At 49.1% G+C, this 21,112-nt stretch overlaps 1 protein-coding gene across 1 annotated transcript in view; it reads left to right on the top strand.

The window, feature by feature from the left end:
- The window catches only part of FAM213A (family with sequence similarity 213 member A), an 11,779-nt gene extending 5,812 nt beyond the window's left edge, over positions 1 to 5,967 (top strand). Inside the window, exons 2-5 of the mRNA XM_015557758.1 lie at positions 1 to 176; positions 1,834 to 1,925; positions 4,948 to 5,088; positions 5,683 to 5,967. Coding sequence (XP_015413244.1) covers positions 1 to 176; positions 1,834 to 1,925; positions 4,948 to 5,088; positions 5,683 to 5,967 — 694 coding nt within the window. The remainder of the gene's footprint in view (positions 177 to 1,833; positions 1,926 to 4,947; positions 5,089 to 5,682) is intronic.
- Positions 5,968 to 21,112: the final 15,145 nt, after the last annotated feature.

Here is a 21,112-nt window from a genome sequence, read left to right as displayed (position 1 = left end):
GTCTTTCCTCCTGGATCCAAGCTTCCTCTCCGTAGGGATGTGGTCCATCGGCGCGGGGGCCCTGGGGGCTGCTGCCCTGGCACTGCTCCTGGCCAACACGGACTTATTTCTGTCCAAGCCCCAGCGAGCAACCCTGGAGTATCTGGAGGAAATAGACCTGAAAACTCTGGAGAAGGGTAAGCAGCGACCCCTCTGCCCTCAGTACTTTTCCAAGGCACTGGCATGCAGGCTTGTTTTTTCTGTGTAAAATAACTTTTTTTTTTAATTGAAAAGATAATATAACAATGTTAGGGAACATTTAATAACTTTTTAAATGGCTGATAACTCCATTACCTTAATGATACTTGTTTTTAGTTCTGTCGTTTTTTGCATGTTTACTTACATATTACTATATATTTGTGATCTGGGTGTACATGGTGTTTTACAGTTGAGGGTTTTCTTACCAAACTGATTATTCACTTTCTATTGCTGTCTCTCTAACTATAATGATACTTGCTCTGTAATATTTAGTGATGTTGTAGCACCAGTTACTAAACCAGCTGTTCCCGAGTGTGTGCTAAGGACTCTGGGCTCCTCATCTTCACAAAATAGGAGCTCCCAGCCAAATACATCTGAGAAACACTGTATCCAGTCCGAGTTCCTGGGGCTCAGCACCGGGATTTGCTCATTGAAAGGAGGTGCCTGGACTGTTGCTGGCACAGGCATGCCAGCCCTCACCTGTGGTGCGGCTGCGCACACAGGGAGCCCAGGGTCGCACTTTTGGAACGGACCTGCCTGTCTCCCTGGAGTCCCGGTGGACAGCTGAGGGCCACACGTTTGCAAGTGGCAGCTCCATTGCCTCACTGTGCTCTCAGCTGTGGATCTGGAGCTCGGGGGTTTCAGTCATGCCGATAGTGTGGGTAAAGCTTGCATGAGAGTTTGGTGAAAGTTGGGGTCACTGACTGGGCGGTCTCCAGGTTGGCCCCTCAAAGGGAAGCCATCGTCATCTGCTCAGCACGTGAGGAAGCTTGTCAGGAGGGCAGGAACTGTGACTGCGATTTATGATGTAGGTGGTCTTTCTAAGGGATTGGCGAGTCCTGCTTTGTTCATCCCAGGGATTCCCAGTCTCACCCTCCTCTCTTTTTTTATACAACATCCCACAGGGACATGGATTTCTGTAAGGAATGTTAAAATAGTAAGGGTTCACACTGATTGACCCCTCGGTAACTATTACTAGACACTGTGGCGATCACTTACACAGCCGTCTGTTTATACTCCCTGTAGCCCCGTGCTGGACAGCTGCTTTTATGACAAGGAAACTGGGGTCCAGGGGGAGACCCAGCTGGTCAGAGTCCCATGGCTAGATGCAGACTCGCTCTGGCCCTGGAGCCCGGCTTGAGCTACACTACTCTACTACCCCAGCTACCCCAAGGGGTTCCTCGTTAGGCGTCTTCTACCCTCCCTGTGGATAATATTGTGGGGTAAAAATATTTAAAATTTCTATTGACTTAATCCCTTTGAATACTTTTTTAAGAGTTGGGATTTGCTTAGCTGCCACTTTTCCAGAAATGTTACAGTTTGGGATGTTCAAGTTTGCAAATAATTTTTTTATGGAGGAGGGGCGTTTGGAGTATATAGTAGGATCCTTACACTATATGAATTTTCCTCTGAGGATGACTGTTCCTGTCTGTGCTTCCTGTTTGCTTTCCCACGTGTGAAATGCAGGTCCAGGCCCTCTGTTGGCCTGGCACCACTGATGAACGGCTGAGCTGTAGGGCGGGTGGGCGTGTTCCGTTCTTTCATTTGGGACTTGTTTATTTCTGGAGGAAATAGACCTGAAAACTCTGGAGAAGGAACCAAGGACTTTCAAAGCAAAGGAGCTCTGGGAGAAGAAGGGCGCTGTCATCATGGCTGTGCGGAGGCCAGGCTGCTTCCTCTGTCGAGAGGTGAGTGCATTTGGAGATCTGTTCAGAGAAAAGGGCCCCAGAGGGTAGGGCCAGGACTCCAGCCGGGACCGGGATCTGGGACCTGCAGGCCCACTTTGGCCTTTGATCAACACTGGTCCTTCCTTTGTTATTTGCTCTAGCTTTTCTTTGGACTTACTCTCTGTTTCTGCTCATTGAACCACTCACCATATCCTGGGGTTAGCGGCACACTTGACTGTCCTGTGTGACTCCCAAGCCCTATCACTCTTACACTGTCTGAGTCCTGGACTACCTTCCTATTGCATCAGGACGGGGACCAGGCCCAATTCCCAGTTCCTGGGGCTCAGCACAGGGATTTGCTCATTGAAAGGAGGTGCCTGGACTGTTGCTGGCACAAGCATGCCAGCCCTCACCTGTGGTGCGGCTGCACAAAAGAGCCCAGGGTCGCACTTTTGGAACGGACCTGCCTGTCTCCCTGGAGTCCCGGTGGACAGCTGAGGGCCACACGTTTGCAAGTGGCAGCTCCGTTGCCTCACTGTGCTCTCAGCTGTGGGTCTGGAGCTCGGGGGTTTCAGTCATGCCGATAGTGTGGGTAGAGCTTGCAGGAGAGTTTGGTGAGAGTTGGGGTCACTGACTGGGCGGTCTCCAGGTTGGCCCCTCAAGGGAAGCCATCATCATCTGTTCAGCACGTGAGGAAGCTTGTCAGAGGAGGGCAGGGCCCAGCCTTGTCGCTTTCCAGACAGGTAAACCCAGGGCCGGACTAGTTTGGTCACACAAGTCAGTCAGTGGCAGAAGACCCAGGTCTGAGATCCGGGCCCTGCCTGGGGAGAGGGGGAGTGACAGTGCTTCTGCTCTTGAGACGGCTTTGCTTCTCGATGGCATGTCCGCATCCATGCTGTCCTCCTCCTCCTCTGGCTGTGCCCCCTGACCCTGAGGCGTCCTCCGCCTGGCCCGTCTGTCCCCTGCTTGTGTGGGCGGGCTGGCAAAGAAGCTGCTTACGGCGGGACGTGGTGTGCTCTGCTGCACCTGCATTCAGGGCGCTGCCACGCCTGATACTCCATTCGTGCCCCACACATCCCTGGAAAATACAGCTTGTTGTTATTCTCATTTTGTAGAGGAGGAAATTGAGGTACAGGGACTGTGGCAAAGTCACACCGCTGAGGGGAGGCATGCTAGCTTCCTATTGCTGCTTTCACAAATTATCACAAACTCAGCTTTAAACATGACAGATTTATTATCTCACGGTTCTAGAGGTCAGAATTCCGAGACGGGCCCCATGGAGCTACAGTCCAGGTTTCAGCGGGTCTGTGCTTCTGGGGGGTGTAGGAGGGAAACAGCTTCCGCCCTCCAGTAGCTCCGAGAAGCCACCGCAGTCCTGGCTCGTGGCCCCTCCCTCCATTTTTAATGCCAGCAGTGGCTGGGCGAGTCTTTCTCACATGCGTGACGGTGACACAGACTCTCCTGTTTAGTCGTCCACATTTAAGGACCCTGTGATTCCACCTGGGAACCACTTGGGTAATGCAGGACAGTCTCCTTTGAGGTCAGCTGATGGGCAGCCCAGATTTCACCGGCTGCCTTATTTCCCCCTTGGCTTATAACAGCACATATTCACAGGCTCCTGGGATCCGGGTAGGGCCTCCTCAGAGGTCCTCCCATAGTTCACACTCAGAGCTTTTGATTCCAAATCTGTGATACCTCCAGGCACCAGCACGAGGCCTGCTGTGACTTGTTTCTCACGCAGGTTAGCCCCAAAGGCTGCAGCCTGCTTCCTGGGCACTAGTCTCTGCCCCAGCAGAGCATTTTGTCGGAACTTGTGTTTCTAAAACGATGGTCCGATGGCAGTCTGAGCTCTTTTGAGTGGCCTGGGGAGGAGGTCCGTGACTGTCCATTCATAGCTTTGCACAGGGACACACCCAGAGTAGAGAGCCCAGGAAAAGTGAGTGAAACGTCTCATGTCACACACATCGGGCCTGCAGTCCTCTCTGCTCCGGGGCAAAGCTTGCCATCACCGAAGCCTGTAAAGCCCTGTAATGAATTCTGCTTCGTTGGCTGTCCTTTTGCTGTTGTTCTAGAAAATAAATGAAAAATTAAACGTAGTGCCGCTGTACACCAGTGTGCTTGTATGGGAGGCGAGTGAGCTGCATTTGGGAGGGTTTCATGCTTTTTCTTTCATTCTGACACCAAATGTGAAAAAGGGATTTGTCCTTAGCTTCAAAGCCTTCCGTGACACAGGCAGTTCTTAGTCACCCAGGCGCGGTTCCTGGGAGTCCAGGACGCCGTGCTCCTCAGCTCAGCTGTGTTCTGTGTGTCCACCTTCGCCTTCGGCTCTTCCCACCTGGTACCTAGTGCCTTCTGTGCCCCCTGCGGTGTGCTAGGCACTGAGGGGTACAGGAAATGGAGACACAATTTCTAGCCACAGGGCACCCTGGGAATGAAGAGCCAGGGCTCAGCTTAGTGGTAACACACAGACTCAGTATGGGAGTCGCCAGCAGGAAGGGTGGGATCTGCCCAGAGAATCAGGTCTTCACCCCAGGCCGGCGGGCAGGGGAGTTTTAGAACAGGGCTCCCTTCCTGGAGGGTAGGGGCTGAGCTGCAGAAAGGAGGCAGGCTATTGCCATGAGGGGAAGCCAGCTGAGCAGAGTGTGGAGGCAGCTATCCCCAGGCCTGCTTTTTGGTCCAATAGACCCTTGTGCTATTTTGGTCTAGTACAAGGGAGGGGCTAGAAGATGAGTTAGGAGAGAAGCATCATAGCCAGGAGTAAATGACCATGTTTGGCTGCAATCTCTTAGTTTTTGGATGCTCCCTGGGCAGCGGTTAGGACACCCATAACAGGAGCCTGCCCCGTCCTCCCCACGTGTAGAAGACAAGCCTGTGCTGAGGCCTCATGCCCATGGGACAGTGCTGTGCTGGGCGGCACAGGCCTTAATTATTAACGGCATTCTGTCGCCTTTGTTCTTCCACATTCAGGGCCAGCCGTGCTCTGGGCTAGAGGGAAGTGGGTGTTGGTTGGCCACAGAGCCCTGACCTTCGCTCTTTCCTGCAGGAGGCTGCGGACCTGTCCTCCCTGAAGCCCAAGTTGGATGAGCTGGGCGTGCCCCTCTACGCCGTGGTGAAGGAGCAGGTCAGGACCGAAGTGAAGGACTTCCAGCCTTATTTCAAAGGAGAAATCTTCCTGGATGAAAAGGTGTGTCCGTGAGCCTGTGACGGACTGCAGGGGACTGTGCTAGGTGTGGAGAGCTTGGTACCGGAGGGTGTGTGGCCTGGAGCTGCAGGCTGGGCTGGGCTCCCTGTCAGCTGCCCTGAACTTGCAGGGCCTTCCCAGCCTCTGAGTGGAGCCTGAGCAGACACTGAAAAGCTGTCCTCCCACGTGTTAATTGAGTGCTTCCTGAATTGTCACTTGGGAATGGTTGCCTAGGAAGTGGCAGAAACTCCACTGGTTCTCCCCACCCGCAGGTGGGGGCCCAGCACAAGCCCCTGTCCCTTAATTCATTGCAGTCATATTTGTTTTCCCTCCGGCCTCCCCTCTACAAATGTGGGACTGAGTCACCCATCAGGCCCAGGAGCCCTTTAGTCTCTAGCAGTAGGTCAGAGTCAGGGCTGAACACTGGGGGCCAGGCCCTCGTGGCCAGTGCTCCTGGGGGAAGGGTGTGTGTGTGTGTGTTGTGGGGACACAAACCAGCAGCCTTTGAGTCTGAAAACCAGCGCCCTGCTGGGAGCCTGTGCCCCCTGGGGAAGGTGGGCAGCCAGGTACTCAGAGGGTCTGTCCTCCCTGCTACAGAAGAAGTTCTACGGCCCCCAGAGGCGGAAGATGATGTTCATGGGGTTCGTCCGGCTGGGCGTCTGGAGCAACTTCTTCCGGGCCCGGAGCGGAGGCTTCTCTGGAAACCTGGAAGGCGTTTGGGCAAAGAACAAAGCAAGTGTTAGTGGTTTCCCAGGAAGAGGGGAGAGAGAGGAGAAGGCCAGAAAGCCGGCCATGGGGAAGGGGAAGGGGAAGGGGAAGGGGAACGGGAACGGATCTCACGCCTCACAGTTCACAGGCGAGGGAGTGGCCGCCGGGGCCTGAGCCAGGCGTTGTGAGCTGAGTTCTGCTTTCTGTGCCTGAACAAAAGCATAGGTTTCCCTGTCGAGAAGGTACTTCTTTGTGGTATTCCCAGGTCCACAAGGGTGGACAGTGGAGAAAAGGGAAGGAGGAAAGATTCAAACAGACCTGATGAGGGGAAGTAGCATGGAGATGTGGGAAGACACCGCTTCCCGCTGTGGGGTCCTGGGGGTGGAACTGCCTCGGCGGGTAATGTGCTCACCGCCCAGGTCTCTCAGGCCCTGGCTGTGAGGGTCCGGAGTAGCTCGGGGACCCCAGGGTTGTGTGTGGGGAGATGAGGTCTCTGTGGGTCCTGGAGGGGGACAGGCGGGTGACTGCTCCATGTCAGACCTTCGGCAGCCTCGAGCCATGGTGGTTCCCCTGCACCAGAGGGCAGTGCCTGCAGCGGCCAGGAGGACGCAGAGCAGGGAGGGCATAACATGGGTGCAGGCTCCCAAGGCCTGGCAGAACCTGGAGATGGGGCTTGACTTCAGCCTGGTCTCCGACACCTTAGCATGGCATAAACTCGTGGCCTCATCTGCCTTGGTGGACCTCACAGCTAACACTGATAATTCACAGACTTTTCCTAATTTGGGAGGAATAAAAGCAAATGGGAATAGAAATATTTCCATTTCTAATCCCTCCTTTAAAGCTTGGTAACTGCTGTTGCTGGTCTGAATTAGAATCTGGTGTGAGTTGGTGTCCAATTTAACATAAACCTATTTGCTGACTTGCTGCCAATACCGGAATGTCGTGGTGACATGGCTGCCAGAGAGGGACTGACTCCTTCCCGGGGCTCAGCTCTCCTGTCTTCACAGCCCTGCTGGGGCGTTAGGTGTGCTTGTTCCCACCCACGTGTAAGGAAACGGGCCCAGAGACATGAGCCCAGGCAGCAGTGTGCAGCTAGTCAGGGGTGCAGTGGAAATGAGACTCGGGACTCCAGTCTGCCCTGCCCCGCACCTGCCCTCCCCTCACCGCAGCCTCCCTTTAGCAGAGCTTCCCAAGGCCCTTCCGATGCCCTCACACTTGGGCTGCCCCCTTCCTCAGAGGATGGCTCCGCCTCTGCCCACTCTGGCCCTCTCGGATTCTTTCCCCGCCCTCCCTCCTTCCCTTGGCCCCGGGGCAGGGCTTGGCTCACCTGCCAGCCTTCTCTTGCCTGGCGGTGACTCACGGGGTGCTCACGGGCTCCCCATCCTGGCTGGTATGCCCCTGGAGTTGCTAGGCGTGGTGTTTGGCTTTGTTGGTGCTCCCTGGAGCTCCCAACTCCTTCCTTCCTGCTGGAAGCTGAGGGGCTGGAAGCTGACGGCTGGATGGGCCTCGGGACTGGCCTCCGGGTTCCCTCGGGCAGAGCTCCGCAGGCCCTCTGTGCTGGGTGCCTCCGTGGGGTTCCCTTTGTGGTCATCTTTAAACATAATTACTTTAAAGAAGGAATGTGGTTTCCACATAAACAGTTTGAAAACGAAACAGCAGCGTAAGGTAGGGAGAGCTTCCTCTATGCTCGGCCTCCACCGAGAACCTGCTGGGACAGAGTGGAGCTGAGCGGCCTTTTGTTTTGTTTTCAGAAGGTGGTTTCTTACTAAACCAGATGTTGTTCTTCACCTGATGGTGGGTCATGAACATTCCCTTGTCATGTATGCCCCTCCGCAGCCCTGCAGTGTCTCATCCTGCTCTGCTGGCAAGTAGTTTCCTGGTCAGCTTCCCTGAGTCACCTGTGTGCCGGGACTTTCCCCTTGCGAGTTTGACAGGCTTGGAGGGGGCTTTATAAACAATGGCACAACGAACACATTTACAGTTGTTTACTTTTTAAATTAAGATGAGTTCCCAGATGTCATGTCATGGGTCAAAGGACGCTTAACAAGGATGCCTTGCTTCTGACCTCAAACACATTATTTTATCTTTCTTACCACTTCGGGGAACTGTGGGGTACCCTGTGTCTTAGTGCATTTTCCATCCCAGCATCGGAAAGAAGGGCCCGTTTCTTAGGAAAACTTACGTGAAGAGAGGGCCTCTTTTCAGATGGTCAGTCAGCACCTGCCAGGGGCTGACCTCTGAGCTCCGCTCCCATACTTTCGGGCTCTTTCCTTTCTCTTGGCCTGGCATGTTCTTTTACCTCACCTCTCCCTGTGGACACCCTGGTGACTCTCCTGCTTTACCTGGGAAGTCTTCCCTGATGGCTCGATGAGATGTGATCGCCTGATGACTTCCCACTCCCGGAGGCTGCGGTACAGTCCAGACATTGTGACCTGGCTGTCCCCTGACCCGCCCCCCGAGGACTGAATCCTCAAGGGGAAGAGCCAGCCTGATTCGGCCTCTGTCCCTTGCTGCCCGAGCACAGGGCTTAACAGACAGCTGCTGCACGGCATGGTGTCATGAATGAACGACTCGGAATGAGGACTGATGTTCCCTCTCCTTTCCTTCCAGGGCATTCTTCTTGAGCACCGAGAAAAAGAATTTGGAGATAAAGTAAACCTAATGTCTGTTCTGGAAGCTGCTAAGAAGATCAAACCACAGACTTCAGCTCAGGGATAACTGGGGGCTCACCTGTGTCCCCAGGATGCCCGGTTTCCACTCGTGCCACTTAGGCCATCTTCTTAGTCTAGATCATTAATTGGTTTAACTGTGCTCTGTTTAGTAAGACAAAATAGGCCCCAATAACACTGATAACCTAAGATGTGAGTAAAGGGTATTTCAGCTAAAACCTGGAAAACACGAGGCTTAAAATTGGCTGGAGCACCGCATTACAAACGTGTATGGTGTTTGAGGTGCTGTTATTTGAGATGAGTTTACTTTCATGTCTTTAAAAATCTAGGGAAATTTGGTGATTGACTAGAAGATTAAGGATAGAAGGCTTTTGGCTTGTGTGTTTTCTATAATGAGTTGTTAAATAACATTAAAGTAATAACATAAAGGAACTGATGTGCTCTGGATGGCTTGATAAAGGTAGATCATAAAATGAAATCTGTTTTTTGTCTTCCTTTCTAACTGCAGAGGTTTGTTTTTCTAGAAGAAATGATCATCTCTGGCTTTACTAAAATTATGCAGCAGAAATTGTCTGTAATACAAGTTTTTCTGATGAAGCCAACAATAAAAAGATTTACCATAACGATGGCTGAATTTACATCGCCTGTGCCAAAGACAGTGGATGTGAAAAATCAGCATTTCCGCATGTGTGGGGGTGAGGTGGCCGGTTCAGGGCTCAGGCGGTGACTGGTCTGACTTCATGTGGCAGCAGCAGTGTGTGTGCTCACAGGCCTGAGAGGGGCTGGGCTCCTGAGCCTCCAGGGCACGCCCTTCAGGACTTCACCTGGGTCATACGGTGACTCATCCCAAGGAGCTGGGGCCCCTGGGACTCCAGCTACTGAAAGGATAGCTCAGATGAGAATTCTGTGGTGCCTGGGAGACCCGTGATTCTGAAATGGCTCTCTTGCAGCTAAAGAAGAGCTGACCCTGTGAGGACATTGCCGCAGTGGATGCATAAGGGAAACCTTGTTATGATCTCCCTCGCCAGCTGTTTTACTCCTGTGACCTTGAGCAGTGGGTCTTCCTTCTCTGACTGGTGTGGCGTTGTGCAAAGAGCAGCACATTGAGTTGTGAGATGGGTTCACGTTCTAGTTTAACTGTGGGACTTTGAGCAAAGCTCTGGCCCTCAGCTCCCTCACTGGTAAAAGGAGCATCATCATTCCTGTCTACCAGCAGGGCTGTTTGTTAAAGGCAGGGGTCCTCAAACTTTGTAAACAGTCCCTCACACCGTTGGAGGGCCCGACTGTAGTTTAAAAAAAAACTATGAACAAATTCCTGTGCACACTGCACGTATCTTATTTTGAAGTAAAAAAACAAAATGGGAACAAATACAATATTTGTATTTGCATGTGGCCCGCGGGCCGTAGTTTGAGGACCCTGGTTAAAGTCATTGAGGGGATGATAAATACTGTGAGACAGTGCTGCTCAGACTTTGCTGTACATGCAGATCACCTAAGGGGCTTGTTAACATGGAGACGGTAAGAAAAAGCCAGCCCCTGGTTCAAGGCAGTGAAGGCAGGTTTTCTTCAGTAACGGGAGCAAAGGAGAGGCCTCTATAAAACAGCGCGGCTGGGCTCTGCGCAGAGGTGATGGAGTTTTAAGGGAGAATGAAGGCGTGGGAAGGAGACACGGCCTCACACAGAGTCGGGGAGGTGGGACATCACAGAAAGCGGGCTGGGGGTTGCTCCATGTGATCAGGCCATCTGTGTCTGCTAACTGGCCATCACCCTAGGCCTCTCCCTCCCACAGAGGCGGGGATGGGCCCTATCTGTTCTGATGATTGCATTTCAAAGGGATGGCTCCCAGTCCTTGAGAAAGACACTCCTGGGTTTCAGGCGATATAGACTGACACATCTCAGACAGAGAGAGGATTCACAATTGTAAGTTTTTTAAATGAATGCTCTTAAGAAAAGGGAGGTCAGAGACCTACAGTCAGGTGTTTGGCTTGAACAAGCCAAGTTCTTTTGCCAGCCTTGAGCTTTCCCAGGCCAGGGACTGGGGGAGGGCTGGGTCGCCCCAGGGAACAGCCTTGAGCTGCTTTGTGAAGTCCAGTGTAGGAGGTGGGCGAAGCCATTTGTGCGGCAAGTTTCACAGTTAAGACAAGTTTCTGTATTTCTAACAAGCTCCAGGGGATGCTGGCGGTCTACTGATCTAAGGCTCACACTTTGAGAAAGGGATCTCAGTGACCCTACAAATAAAAAACAATGTCTGCGGGCTTTGGGCTTAAAGCTTCAGCAAGTCTCTGACAAGCATTGTCAGGTTCCTTTTTCTTTATCTGATAAATAAATTGAGAACCCGAAATAATGCAGATACCGGGAGAATGCAAGAGAGAGTCCTTGCTAAAAAGCTGAAGGTTCTCAATTTGGCACACAGTGGAACCACCTGGGGATGGATGTTTACAGAAATCCTGCCCAGGCCACACCCACAGGTCCATTCAGTCAGCATCTGGGATGAGACCCAGGCAACAATATCTCAAAGCTCCCGGATGCTCCGGCATACAGCCAAGGCCGAGAACCATCCTAAAAGAACTCAGTGTTAAGTTCGCTACGCCAGAGCTCCCACCTCAACTTACCCAGAACCAGGCTGCTCCCAATAATCTCTGATGAGTTTTAGAAAATAGTTGTTAGGTGACAAGGGTCAGGGATGGTGTGGACAGGGATGTGGAGGGATCCCGGTCTAGAGCTGGACCTTTAAAATAGAGACTATTTGGATGGGTGCAGAGAGTAAGGAGGTCATTTCAGGCAGGATCGAGCCCTGAGCCAGGATATGGCTGGAGGGGGAGAACAGAGATACTGATGGGAGAACAGGGAGGAGCTGGGTCCGCTTTGTATATCTGATTGGATGTCCTCTTCCCCCGTACACTGAGTTCTCGAAAGCAGTGCCCTTTTCTCATGCAGGGCCATTGTAAAGTTAAAAACAAACACCAATTTACTAAGTGGGAAAAAGCAGTTCTCTGGCTACTTTATTTCTTTTTTAAAATGTATTTTTATTGATTTCAGAGAGGAAGGGAGAGACAAAAAAATCAATGATGAGATAGAATCATTGATTGATTGCCTGCTGCATGTCCCCACTGGGGATCGAGCTCACAACCCGGGCACGTGCCCTGACTGGGAATCGAACCATGACCTCCTGGTTCATAGGTCGATGTTCAACCACTGAGCCCCGCCGGCCCCGCAATTCTCTCTCATACTTTCTCTTTTGCCAGAGCCAGGCATCCCTTTGGGGTGGGGTTGGGAAAGGAAGGTGAGCTGGGGGGAAGAGGCTGTAAGGGGCTGTGGTAGAAGAAATCAGAGGGTCCAACTGAACACTTCTCCTCAGCCCAGGCCACCTTCCCTCATTCTGTTACTAATGTCCCATGGGACAGGTAGGCAGGTATGGCTGTGAGTTTATGTTTGGGAGGGAAGGGGAAAGAAAAGTTGCCTTGTTCTGCTTTAACCCCTCACATCCTTTCTAGGTTTAAAGGAGAATGGTCTTTTGTTTAGAAGGGATCCCTGGATTGGGGGGAGGGGTGGGGATGATCCTTTCAAAGACATGCTCCTTTCCAGGTACCTCTGATCACCTTTCTGTGTAATCTAGTGATGGTCCAGGCTAACCCAACAAACTAATAAGCGTAGGAATCAATTTTTCCTATAATTCAGGACAAGCACAGGGAGTAATGCAAACAGGTTGGCCAGGGAGGACTTTTTCATAAAATGGACACTTGGGCAGAGACCTGGAAGCAGTAAGGAAGGGGGTCTTATGAATTTTGAAGGAATAATGTTCCAAGCAAAGGGAACAGCAGGTAGAAAGGCCCAGAGGTAGGGGTAGGATTGTTATATTCCAGGAACATTTTGAAGGAAGTGTGGCTCAAGCAATATGAGTGGGGAGCAGAGGTAGGAAGTAAGATGCGAAGATGGTGAGATGTAGATGCACACCATGTGGTCTGGCAGGCCACGGTCAGAACGGAATTTTACTGAGAGAGATGGGACTCCATGGGGGAGTCTGGCAAAGAGGAGCAGCCTGATTTGATTTACATTATTCTCACTGCTTTGAGACAATAGAGTGTAGAGATCGTAGGTTCCAACAGGGAGACCACTAGAGTGCTATTGCAATAATCCAGGCAAGAGATAGCAGGAGGTAGACCAGTAGGTAGCAGTGGAGGTGATGAGAAAGTCAGATGCTGGATATATGTGAAGGCAGAGCTAAGAGGGTTTCCTGAATAATGAAATGTGGATGGCGGAGAAAGAGGAGTCAAGGATGACTGCAAGATTGGGGCCTAAACAACTAATGGTGCATGAATTTTGCACTAAAGGGGAGCAGAAAATGATGGGTAAAGGGAAGGTTTTAATGTGCTACAACAGTTACAGTGAATATACTGGAGGTATCAATATCAATTCGGGGTGCATCAAAACAACGTTAGGGAAAAGAATAAACTTAGAAATGGTACACTCGGTACAATTTGCATAAAGCTTTAAGGCACACACAACAGTATTGTTTAGAGCTCCACGCATATGTGGTAAAGTGTAAAAACACATATGGAATGATAAACAATGTACATCCAGGGTTGCGCACCATCTCTGGTTGCTTCACACTTAAAAAAAAACAAACCTATTTCCCGGGCCAGGTCCTAGTCCTGTTAAACCAGAATCTCTGGGGATGAATCCAAGTGTCAGTGTGTTTTGTAAAGCTCCCTAGGGCATTCTAGTATGGAGGCAGGGTGAAAACCCACTGCCTTAAATTGAGAAACAACTGTGAAGTCTTAGAGAAGCACAAGGAATTTCCCCTTTATATTTAGACCTTGGACAGAGTATGTGTTTTGGAGTTGGGCAAGAGACATAATTTTCATGTTTCAGCCAGGAAACATGAAGAAACTCTCCCAATAGACAGATGAGCCCAGGCTGTGGCCTTTTCATATCCAAGGAGCTCCTTGGAGAAACGGCTGATGGCAGGTTTGGGGCAGAAAATGTACAAGATGAGCCTGGAACATATTGTCAAACTAGATATTAAGTAAGCTCTTAAAGACCACTGAAGGCTGGTAGAAAGAAAGGATCCAGGATCTGCCTAGAAAAGCTTCTCTCTTGCTAAAGATGGGACAACTTGGACATCTTTAATTGCATTGGATTAAAACACATTGGATATGTTCAAATCGATGAGTTCAAAATGATCCTTTTAAAAATATATTTGAATGATGTTAAAAACATCAACTCATTTTAAAACCTGGAAAATAAAGAAAAAAAATAAGCATTTATCCTGCGTTTTTGTTACTTCAGAGTAACCAAAGAGTTGATGAGAGAAATTTCTCATCACAGAAGTACTCTGAGCCTGTCCAGCCATAGTTAGAATGGGAGAGGTCAAGGGGTGGCCAGTGGGAGGGGCCAAGTCTCTGGAAAGGCCTCTCTGGGTCTGTCCATTGGTCTGTCCTTTGGGCAGCTCCCTGCAGAGCTATTCTCCTGGCAGGTGATGCCTCTAACTCACTGCACTCTCTTCATCCAGCTAGATATGCTGGTCCCACTTCCTGCTCCAAATGCTCCTCCCACACAGACTGAGTTGAAATCTTGGGCAGGAGCAGCTTTTTGAGAAAGAGAAAAGAGCTCTGAACTAAGTCTCCAGAGCTGTGCCACCATGAAACCCTGGGCCAGTCTTTCCCTTGACTGAGCCTGTCTCTCTGTATTGTGTAGGTGCTGCTCTAGATTTGGTGGCCACAGGCCCTATCGTTTCTTCATCAGGACCAAACCTGGAGTCCAGATCTCGGTTCACATCTAGTGCTGTTGTTACTGAACTGACCCTCCTTGCCTCAATGGACTGGACATTCCAGGAAAGTAGGGACATGTTGGTCTTGCTCTTCCTCGTCTCCTTAGCACCCAGCACTGAGCCCGGCCCTCAATAACTAACACAGCTTGGGTGGCAAAAGCAACCATAAGTAAAGTCAAAAGACCAACAAAAAACTGGGAAACACATTGGCAACTCATACCACAAAGGGCTGCTTTTCCAAATACCAGCTCTTACAAAGCAAGAGAAGGATAATAGTGAGAATTCCAGCTTCCTGCTTGTCTGTATGAGGCTTGGAAGTTAACCTCCTATCCTAACCATTAGTACAAAGGTGAACAAACTAGAAAATCAACAACTCTTAGATCTGTAAGAGAAACGAGGAAACAGGGCAACCTGCTGTCCCCAAAGCTGGGGAGACCAACAGGCAAATACTGAGAATCACAACTTACCAAAGAGAAATCTGTATGAGAGACCTCTGTGAGTACCAGTCCCGGTGGGAACACCTGTAATTGATGAACTGCTGGGGGCTCAGTGTGGACAGTTCCAAGAGTCAAGAATGCCAAGGGGACTAAGTCATAGGCAGACCCCAAAAAGCTTGACCAGGTTCTCACAATATTAGAAAAAAATCTCCTCGTGCTTCTGGACCACACACACACACACACACTACTAAATTTTACCACCGTATTACTAAAGGACTACTAATGGCAATTCCTTTAACTCAGTACATCATGTCCAGCAATCAAGAAAAAAATGAGAAGTATACTAAAAGGCAAAAATATCATAGTTTGGAGCTTCCAGTCCAGATGGCAGAGTAGGTAAATGCTGTGCTTGCATCCTCCCACAACCACATCAAAATTACAACTAAACTACAGGACAACCACCATTCAGAACCTCCTGAAATCTAGCTGAACAGAAGTCCTACAAATAAGGATATAAATAAGGGACAGAGTCTCTGAACAGGATGGATTAAAATCAGGAGGCTATCTGGCTGCAGACATCCCCCATGAGAAGCGAGGTGTCCTAGCCCCATACCAGGCCCCAGTTCAGGGTTCCAGTGTCAGGAAGAGAAGTCCCCATAAATTCTGGCTGTGAAAACCAGTGGGGATTGTGGCTGAGTGAGATGGGCTTCTGGAGTCCCAGGTGTTCCTCTTAAAGGGACTGCTCACGGGCTTACTGGGACTCACTAGCCCTGAGATCCAGCACTGGGGCAGCAGCTCGAAAAGCACGCAGGAGGCAGCTGATCGATGTTTCTCTCTCATCGATGTTTCTAACTCTCTATCTCTCGCCCTTCCTCTCTGTAAAAAAATCAATAAAATATATTTAAAAAAAAAAAAAAGAAAAGCACTAGGGACATATAAGGAAACACTGAATTGTTTGACATCAGCTTTCTCCCAGACAGAAGTGCTGGCAGAGACCATTGATCCTTGCTGATCTCTCCCCCCACCGAGCCAGCAGGCAGGTGCCATATCTGCGTCTCCATCAATCTCGATAACATTGTTAGCCCTGCCCTGGCGATTCCCTGAGAACCTGCCCCACCCAAATTTTGGGCACACCCAAACCATTTCCACTGGCTTTTCCATACAGATGGTCTGTCTTGGCTCATGCTACAAACTTTCCTGAAACTCCCGAACAAGCAGTATCTGGCCTCAGAGTGCCTTGTACCTCTTGCTAAGTGGCACCCGGGCCTGGCACTAGTGGCAGCCCACCCTGATTCACAGATTGGCCTCTCCTTCTCCAAGCCCAGCACACCAAACAGACATGCAGATCACTTTGCAACTCATGCTGGGTGGCCCCGGACAGGCCATAGATGGTGGCTGACCTTGGCCTGCACCTCCAGGAAGGCCTGAGTGCCAGCACACCTGGTGGACAGCTTCAGAACATGCTGAAGCACCACCTAATTGCCCCCACAAGCAACACACTCAAGGGGCAGACTCAGCAGGCACCAGAGCCTCACTGAAGCGAGTCCTGCTCCATGGAATCAGCCTCTGCACAGCAGCTTCTCTACAGTGATAGTGGTCAGTCATCAGTCATCACAGCTGAATGGCCTGGGAGTGAATCCCTCCCACTGACGTACCAACAGCAATCAAGGATCAACTCCAACAGGAGGGTGTATACAGCCCACATGGGGATGGGGGTGGGGGTGGGATGTACATCTGAAGCGCAAGCTCAGGTGACCAGGGAGGCTGTGGTGCTACTGAGCCCTACAGGGCACCTACTACATAAGGCCATTCTACCAAGACCAGGAGATGTAGCAGCTCTTCCTAACACATAGAAACAAACACAAGGAAGTAGCCACAATAAGGAGACAAAGAAACGTCCCAAATGAAAGAACAGAACAAAACTCCAGAAAAAGTAATAAACAATCACCAGATGCAGAGTTCAAAGCACTGGCTATAAGTATGCTCGATGAACTTAGGGAAAGTACATGAACTTAGGGAGAAATGCAACAAAGAGGTAGGAAACATAAAAATGATGATAAAAAAAGAACCTGTCAGAAATGAGAAATACACTAACTGAAATGAAGAACATATTACATGGAATCAGCCATAGTATAGGTAAAGCAGAGGATCAAATCAGTAATTTGGAAGGTAATTAATCAGAAAACACTCAACCAGAACAGTAAAAAAAAAGAAAAAAGAATTCAAAGAAAATTAGGACACTTTAAGGAGCTTCTGGGATAAATTCAAGCAAACCAAACATTCATATCATGGGAGTGCTGGAAGGAGAAGAGAGAGAGCAAGGGATTGAAAATCTATTTCAAAAAATAATGACAGACAACTTCCCTAACCTGATGAAGGAAATAGATGTACAAGTCTAGAAAATGCAGCATGCCAACAAGATGACCCCAAGAACCCCAGACCAGATACATCATAATTAAAACACCAAAGGTTAAAAGCAAAGAGAGAATTTTAAAAGCAGCATGAGAAAAGCATAACCTATAAGAGAGCTCCATAATCCTATTTCCTGATTTTTCAACAGAAACTTTGCAGGCCAGAAGGGATTGGCACAAAATATTCAAAATTATGAAAAGCAAGGACTTACAACCAAGATTGTTCTATCCAGCCCAGCTATTACTTAGCATTAAAGGACTGAGAGGTTCTCAATAGAAGAAGCTAAAATTTCATGACCACCAAATCAGTATTACAAGAAACGTTAATGAAAGGGCGAGGACTACGCCCTCCACCTTGCCCCAGGGTAAGGGCTATGCCCTCCATCTTACCTTGGCCATGTGCTCAGCAAGGCTTCTTCCCGGAAGCCAAGCCGCTGCTGGCCACGCCCAGGATTTCTCTGGACTGGCCAATGATAGTCAAGGGAAGTGCATGCCATCACTATGACCACATCCTGTGTAATGAGACACCAACTCGCGCCTGGCCAATCGGCAGGGCCCACAGTCCTTTCTCCTCCCCTTACCCCAACCCTCTATAAAACCTCTCTCCACACAGAGTTTTCTCTCTCTCTGCCACTTGCTGCTGTGCCAGTAAGGGGGGGCAGGGGAGCCAAACCTAAGTTTGAAATAAATGACTCTTTGCTTTTGCATCGGACTCGCTGGCTCCCTGGTGGGCCCTTGGGAATCTTGAAATCTGGGCACAACAGTTAAAGGATCTTCTTAAAAAGAAGAAAAAAAGATAAAAAATGTGAATAATAAAATGACAAGTACACATCAATCAACAATTACTTTATTATTTTTAAAATTGATTTTGAGAGAGAGAGAAACATTGATGTGAGAGAGAAACATTGATCAGTTGCCTCCTCATGTGCCCCAACCGGGAGTCAAACCCACCACTTTTCAGTGTATGGAATGATGCTCCACCTAACTGAGCCACGCTGGCCAGGGCAACAATTACTTTAAATGCAAATGGTTAAATGCTCTCATCAAAAGACAGGGTGGCGCCTGGCCAGTGTGGCTCAGTGGTTGAGCATCCAACCATGAACTGCGGCTCGCGAGCCACATGCGGCTCTTTGGCCCTTTGAGTGTGGCCACGAAGTTTCAATCGCACTGTACGTGCGTGCCCACACGTAGTATTTTGTGGAAGAGCCACAATCAAGGAGCCACAGGTTGCCGACCACTGAACTAGGAGGTCAGGGCACATGCCCGGGTTGCGTGCTTGATCCCCAGTAGGGGGCATGCAAAGAGCAGCCAATTGATTATTCACTTTCATCATTGAGGTTTCTAAGTCTCCCTCTTCCTCTCTCTGAAATCAATAAAAACATTTAAAAAAAAATACATACAGTGGCTGAATGGATAACAAAACAAGACCCTTACTTACATATGCTGTCTACAAGAGACTCACTTCAGATTGAAAGACACACAGACTGAAGGGATGGAAAAAGATATATCAATGAAGTATGGCAGCAGTCATCTCAGGTAGAAACTATAGTTTAACTTTAACCCTGTTGTTTGGCTTCTGTACTTATTTGCTTTGTTTAACAATAGGAAAGCTATTTTACTTTTCTGAATTATATAAATCACCCCATTCGATTAAATACCCTATTGATTGTAATGTGACGATCCCATTGGTTGTGGTCATACTGGTCTTAGAAAGCACATTTTCCTTTACCTGGGAAGGATAGCACAGTTATCCCAAGGTCAGAGGGCTCCAATTAACATGTGCCTGTTGACTCAGGAGACCCAAAAGCTGTAATTTAGATAACATGCTTAAGTCTGACCAGGCTTCTCATTCCAGACCGCAGGGCTCTAGATAATGTGTTTCTGTCAATTCAGTGATCCGGAGACCCAAAACTATAATTTAGATAACATACTGCTTCTGCTTCTGTAAACTGCTTTTTTGCAAACCAGGTTCCTCATTCCAAACCCTGGGATGTAATCAATACCTTTGTGATCTTTGCCTATATAAATCTGGTGTTGGGGCTGGGGTGGGCACTATGAGATTTGGGAATGGCCCCCTCATAGTCCCGGATTGCAATAAACGTGACTCTTTAATTCGACTTCTTGAGGCGTCCTTCTGTGATTCGCGGGGTACATTACAACATCATGAAAGTGGAAACAAACAAAAAAGGTTGGGGTAGCAATACTTATACCAGACAAAATAGACTTTAAAACAAAGGGTGTAACAAGATAAAGAAGGACCCAGCATTTCCACTTCTCGGTGTTTATACAAAGAAACTCAAAACTATAGAGAGCACCTGAGAAGGCACATAGGCATTTCTTTAATTGTCAGCTGAATCCAGTGGCGTTTGGCAGAGCCACGTCCTGGAAACACACGTCCTTTGCCAAAAGCTAAGAGTGTTGTCAGCTTGACCTTCAGCCCAGGTGTCAGGGGGTGGGTTTTTATTATGTAAATCCAGCCAAGCACCAGGAATGAATACCACTCGGCCCACCCAGAACTGGCATTACAAGAATGCACATAATCTCCTTTGTCTTGACCTTTGGTAAAACTTCCTGGTATTTGGGGTATAAAGTAAACAGGCTGTATTGGTGCTGGGTCCCTGTCTCTCCATCAGAAGAGGGCAGCGATCCCACCCGGTCCCAGCTTTTCCTTCCATCTCTGTGTCTGTCTTTTTCATTTTCTCAATCCCCAGCCGCACCTACTCAAAGAACCAGACCACTCTCTAGCTGCGCTGGATGCGGAAAAGATAGAACCCTCGATACAAAACACTAAATTGAAAGATATAACATCCATATATTCATTGCAGCATTATTTGTCATAGCCAAGATATGGAATCAACCTAAGTGTCCACTAATAGATAAATGGATAAAGAACAAGTGGTGCATCTATACAATGGAATATGACTCAGCCATAGAAAGAATGCAATCTTGCCATCTACAACAACATGGATAGACCTAGAGGGTACTGTGCTGAGTGAAATGCCAGATAATTTCACTTAAATGTGGAATCTAAAAAAAAAAAAAAAAAAGAACAAGCAGAACAAAAACAGACTAAAAAATACAGAGAATATTCTGATGGTTGGCAGAATGGTGGTGGGTTGGGGCGATGGGTAACACAGGGAAGGGATTAAGAAGTACAAACTGGTAGTTTTAGAATAGTCATGGGCTGTAAAGTGTAACACAGGGAATGTAATCATTAATACTATAATAACGATGTGTGGTGTCTGAAAGGGCGAGGACTACGCCCTCCACCTTGCCCCAGGGTAAGGGCTACACCCTCCACTCTGCCCCAGGGTAAGGGCTATGCCCTCCATCTTACCTTGGCCATGTGCTCAGCAAGGCTTCTTCCCGGAAGCCAATCCGCTGCTGGCTACGCCCAGGACTTCTTCAAACTTGCCAATGACAATCAAGAGAAGTCGCCATAGATATGACCACATCCTGTGTGACAAGACACTGACTCGCGCCTGGCCAATCGGCAGGGCCCACAGTCCTTTCTCCTCCCCTTGCCCCAACCCGCTATAAAGCCTCTCTCCACACAGAGCTCTCTCTCTCTGCCACTTGCTGCTGTGCCAGTACGGGGGTCAGGGGAGCCAAACCTAGGTTTGAAATAAATGACTCTTTGCTTTTGCATCGGACTCACTGGCTCCCTGGTGGGCCCTTGGGAATCTTGAAATCTGGGCACAACAATTTTTATATTATATTCCTATTATTATACCAAGAAATAGTAGGCCAGAGCCTATTCCTGGAGCATTAACTATTTTTACTGATGGTTCATCAAATGGTAAAGCTGCTTATCATACCATGGACTCAGACTGAGTCATCCAGACTAGTCACACTTCTGTGCAAAGAATTGAATTAGAAACTATCAAGGCTGCATTGCAAGATTTCTAAGTGCCTCTTTTTAAATATATATATTTTTGGTTTTTACAGAGAGGAAGGGGAGGCATAGAGAGTTAGAAACATCGATGAGAGAGAAACATTGATCAGCTGACTCCTGCACACTCCCTCTGGGGG

This window comes from Myotis davidii, unplaced genomic scaffold, assembly GCF_000327345.1.
Source record: "Myotis davidii unplaced genomic scaffold, ASM32734v1 scaffold112, whole genome shotgun sequence".
Classification (NCBI taxonomy): Eukaryota; Metazoa; Chordata; class Mammalia; order Chiroptera; family Vespertilionidae; genus Myotis; species Myotis davidii.
The sequence above is the reverse complement of the archived record's forward strand: the minus strand, read 5'-3'. Positions and strand labels throughout refer to the sequence as shown.